This window comes from Morone saxatilis, unplaced genomic scaffold (assembly GCF_004916995.1).
Source record: "Morone saxatilis isolate NCDOM2014 unplaced genomic scaffold, NCSU_SB_2.0 Contig16, whole genome shotgun sequence".
Taxonomy (NCBI): Eukaryota; Metazoa; Chordata; class Actinopteri; family Moronidae; genus Morone; species Morone saxatilis.
Genome location: NW_023339718.1, coordinates 4590333 through 4595149, shown reverse-complemented (window position 1 = coordinate 4595149; position 4817 = coordinate 4590333). Strand labels below are relative to the sequence as shown.

The 4817-nt window shown below is 41.0% G+C and overlaps 1 protein-coding gene across 1 annotated transcript in view; it reads left to right on the top strand.

Annotated features, from left to right (window-relative positions):
- Positions 1 to 391: 391 nt before the first annotated feature.
- rflna (refilin A) overlaps positions 392 to 4817 on the top strand; it is a 10977-nt gene continuing 6551 nt past the window's right edge. Inside the window, exons 1-2 of the mRNA XM_035658173.1 lie at positions 392 to 666; positions 791 to 1175. Of these exons, the coding sequence (XP_035514066.1) occupies positions 957 to 1175 (219 nt within the window). The 5' untranslated portion in view covers positions 392 to 666; positions 791 to 956. The remainder of the gene's footprint in view (positions 667 to 790; positions 1176 to 4817) is intronic.

Genomic DNA, 4817 nt, shown 5'->3' with positions numbered 1-4817 from the left:
TTAAACATTAAATACTAATTAACTGACAAATAACTGCTAATTATAAATAGTTTTATCACTACAAACTGCTAATTACTCATTTATATATAAATAATAATGCAAATTCGGTTTCATCACTTATTATTATATAACATTATGAACTAATTACAAAATCTTCTTTATAAATATTGATAGAACCCCCCCCCCACCAGCAGGTCGGGAAGTAAGTGCTCAGGGGCACTTCAGCAGGGAAACACACTCTGCAGGAGAGAGGAGGTCCGTGAACGCCTCTGTCGGTTGTACATGGAAGTGATCCAGATCATGAGGGCCTGGACTGGATCCAGGTGCAAAAAAAAACCCTGGCAGGATCATTAAGAGGGAGCTCTCCACTGGAGAGCACACACACATATACACACACACACTCGGCAGCACTCACACACAGTCGGAGCTGAGCAGAGGAGCTCGCATCCAGATCGGTGCCAGACGCACGGTCGACGCTCCGTGTTTGCGCGACTTTTCCTGCGTTTTTGTTCAGTTTAAATATAATAAGAGTTAATATAGTGAATTAATAGTTAATATCGCAACTTTTGTGTCAACTTTGAGGCTTTTTTTGTTGTGTCTGATTTCTACGCGTATTTGGAGTATCTCTGGGGATTAAAGGTGGACTCTCCACGAACCGCAGCGCAGGTACAGTAAAGTTTGAAGAGAAATAAAATAAACAGGCTGAATTCAAATTCCTCACTCTGTGGAGTTTTGTCCACAGTTTGAATGCGTGTATCCTGATCTTGTTCCTCCTCTTCTCCTCTCACAGAAGTCATCTTGAAAAGACAACTTCGGCCAGGATTAGTTTCTTTCCGCCGCAGGAGCGCAGCAGCAGCTCGGAGTCAGTGCGTCTTCATCTGGGTTCTCTCTCTCTCTTTTTTATTTTTCTTGGTTTTTTGGGTGTTTTTTTTTTTTTTACTTGAGCCGTCCCAGAAATGGTGGGGCACCTACATTTACAAGCGATGGATGATAGTCTGAAAGGAAAGAACCGGGAAGGGCTGCTCGACAGTCCGGATTCGGGGTTGCCCCCCAGCCCCAGTCCGCCCTTCTGCTCACTCTCTCCGGGTCTGATCGAGTCGCGCTCCGGCAGCTGCACGACGCCCGTCGAAAGCCATCATGGATATTACAGAAAGGAGAGCAGGGAAGGCAAACTGGTAAGAATGAAAGATCTATTCTGTGTGTTTATTGTGTGAGAGCGGCTCTGCTGTGCGTCCACTGTCACCCAGCAGTCTCCCACTCTCTGAATTACAGGGTACAAAAGAGCTAATGGGAGAATAATGACGAGAGAAACTGAAAATCTGAAAGCATTTTAGTGTGAAACAGATTTCTCTTCAGTTCCTCACACAACATCTGGAAGCTCTCTCTCTCTCTCTCTCTCTCTCTCTCTCTCTCTCTCTCTGTGCGGAATTCCTCAGTTCAAACTTCTGATGTTGCACTTGTGCAGAAGATGCCACTGACCCCCAGTAAACCCAGTAAAATCCTCTGGGTCTCTCCTGTTTCACTCTTGTGCATCAGCTGGACTTTATGATGCCTCGATGTGGGGTTGGGGGGTCAGCGGGTTGATTGGACCCAGTTGGGTTTCCAAAACTGGGGTCCAGGGACTCCCAGGGGTCCTTGCCAGCAAGGGGGCGCCCAAAGAGATGTCAGAAGGTTTTATAACATTAGTGACAGCATACAGGCAGATGTTCTCATAAAGGGCTGTGGTGGATCTACATGGGGGGGGGTTAATCTTCTTCAAGGTCTGACATGTTGATGAGAAAGCTGAAGAATCTTCTAGGTCATAATCCAGACTTTTAGATCTATAACACAGCAGTTCCCAACCTGGGGGGGTCCGAGGCCTCCACTAGGGGTCGCCAAAGCTTCACAGCAGGTTGCGAAGCCTTCTTGATGTAAAAAAACTTTAAAAATATACACAATATCTCAGAATTTGGCTCATTTCTTTTAAAGAAAAGTAGACGTAAAGTAAAGGAAACTCTAATAAACAAGAAAACACTGAATTTGTCAAAAAAGAAGCTTATAAAGTCGTTTAAGTTGTTAAAAAATATGAAAAAATACATCACACGTTTTACACAAATTTCCTGCAGTTCCCTGTTTGGATTCACTGTCCAGTTTTGAATATAATATGAAATATCAAAAAAATATGTCACTTAGTCCATTTACTAAATGATAGAAAAGGGAAAAAGGCGGCTATAAAACCTTAAAATAAACCCTTCAGCAGCAGGTCTGTGTCCTCTGTTGGACTTTAAATGACCAGAAAGGGAAATCAGTTATTTATTAGATCAATACTTTCCAAACTATTTTGGTTTGTGAGGCTTTAAAGTGAAGGGATGTCCACTCGCAACCCTTCTTCATTCTCAGATTAGTTCATTTAAATTGTACTTCCTTAATAAAACTTCACAGTGTTTCATACTGAGAAGCAACTGGAACACGTGTTTTCCTTCTTATTTTCGTACTTATCAATCATCTCGTGACCCCTCTGATTGATCGACAACTCCCCATATCAGAGTGAGACCTTCAGTATGTTGACTCAAATACAAAGTCATGTGCTGTGTAACTTGAGTTAATGTGTATTAGTTTGCACACTGCTACCTGAGCTGATGTAAAGTTACAAGAAATGGAGAGAATCCTGTAAAGTTTGTTTATTTATCTCTCAAAAGGGTTAAAAAATGAGGGATTGCGGCGAGACACTACAGGCAAAAACATGTTTTTTTAATGCACTGATCAATTTGGAGGTTATTTTGCTGCCAGAACATGTTTTCTTTCAGACTAGTGGAAAGAAAACACCCCTTTCTTCAGTTTGTCTGTTTGCGTCTGTAGATTTCACCAAAAGTTAGCATTAGGTAATACCATATTTGCATTTTTAACCATAAAACTTCAGAAAACTTGTAATACAAAAGATAATTGTCTTAATGTCAGTAAGCAACTGGGGAAGTTTCATGCTGATATTTATTAGTTACATTTTTTATCCTATTCACCTGTAGGGAATTTTACAATACATATCTTTAAAGGATGTTTTTCCTTTCTCCACTTCAGTAGCTATTACATACACCAAACCTTCCAGTTTTATTCCTCTATATATTCTGAAGGGTTATACAAAATTCTTTTGTTCAATATCATTCACAGCCTGATTTATATCCCATTTTATGCATGAAAACTTGGCGAAAACGTCTTCTATGGCTGTTTTCTGACTTATGGAGTGAAGACTCATTTGAATATTTAAACTAAAAACTTCTGAAAACTTGTAACACAAAAAATAATTGTCTTAATGTCAATAATTAACTAGGAAAGTTTCCTGCTAATATCTGTTACATTTTCTATTCTATTCACCTGTAGGGAGTCTCACACTCTAAGCCAGAAATCTCCACTTCAGTAGCTCTTACATACACCAAACCTTCCAGTTTTATTCCTCTATACATTCTGAAGGTTTTTTACAATATTGTTTTGTTCCAATACCATTCACAGCCTGATTTATATCACATTTTATTAATAAAAACACGGCAAAAACTGTTGCCTGATGCCTCATTGGCATATTTAAACTCAAAACTTCAGAAAACTCATAATGCAAAAGATAATTGTCTTAAAGTGAGTAAACCACTGGGGAAGTTTCATGCTGATATGTATTAGTTTAAAGTTTTACCCCATCCACCCTTAAAGCTAAAAATACATCAGCATCTGGAAGCCAGGGATTTATTAATGTTCAATTCACCGTGTCTGTGCACGTGGGAGCAGAAAACAGAAACAGGACCCTCCACAAAAAGCCAAAAGTGTCCCTGTTCATAATAACAGTTAGAAACCTGCCTCCAGTCCAGACATAGAGCGGAAATATTAAGAGAAACATACGGCCAAGCTAAGTTGTGTTTAAGTCTTTACGCTCACAGGTTGCACATTTCTTTAATTATTTCCTGAAAAATGAACCCAAATATCTCTTTGGGCATCAGGATTCTATTACTTGTCTGTAATAATTAAATCTTAAAGGGGATTTTTCGTGATATTTCCCAGCAATGTGTGCAACAGCTGTACTTTGAATGGACGGCGCACCCCGAGGCCACACTGAGCCGAGGACGGACCCGATCGCTCTCATATTAGAACCGATTCCACGAAAACTGATGATAATTGTTGTTAATGCTTTTTAATGACACATCCTGCAGTGATTTGTGTCACACATGACATGACAAGGCTGATTTGATTGAAAATCATTTCCAGGTCACTCCCAGTTCCAGGAGGCTTGAGAACATGTCTGCACAGGTTCTGGAGGTGAGGGTGAGGGGGTGGCTTTTAGAAGCGAGGCCTCAGAAATGCATCCTGGGAGTTGCGTGACATTGGTTTTGCTCCAGCCTGAAACAGAAAAAAAAGATCTCTCTAATCCTCTGGAGGTTTAGATTAGTAGGACTCCTCTGCCTTTGTGGTTTTCTTTATAAAGATCTGCCCCCCGATAGCTCCTGCTTGTGTTTCTAATCCCGTCTGTGGGTTGTTTTCTCGAGTCGTGAGCAGGACGCGCTCCATTTTATTTTCTCTTTCCAGATCTATTTTTGTGTTGTTTTTGTGTGCCACCTAAGAACAATCCTCCAGTTCTATTTCGGGGTGAGGTCGGGGGGCTTGTTAGAGCGGCTGCGGGCCGTTGCATAAGTGTTTGATGACCTCTCACTTCTAAATTAAAGGTAGATAAACACTCTGCGTCTGTTTGTCAAACCTGAGTCAAATTCACACAGACGCTGGATAATTGCATGCGATAAAGTGGTGCCAATGAGTGGGGTCCTGTAATCTGGTGCCACTAGGGGTCGCTAAGGCTTCATGGG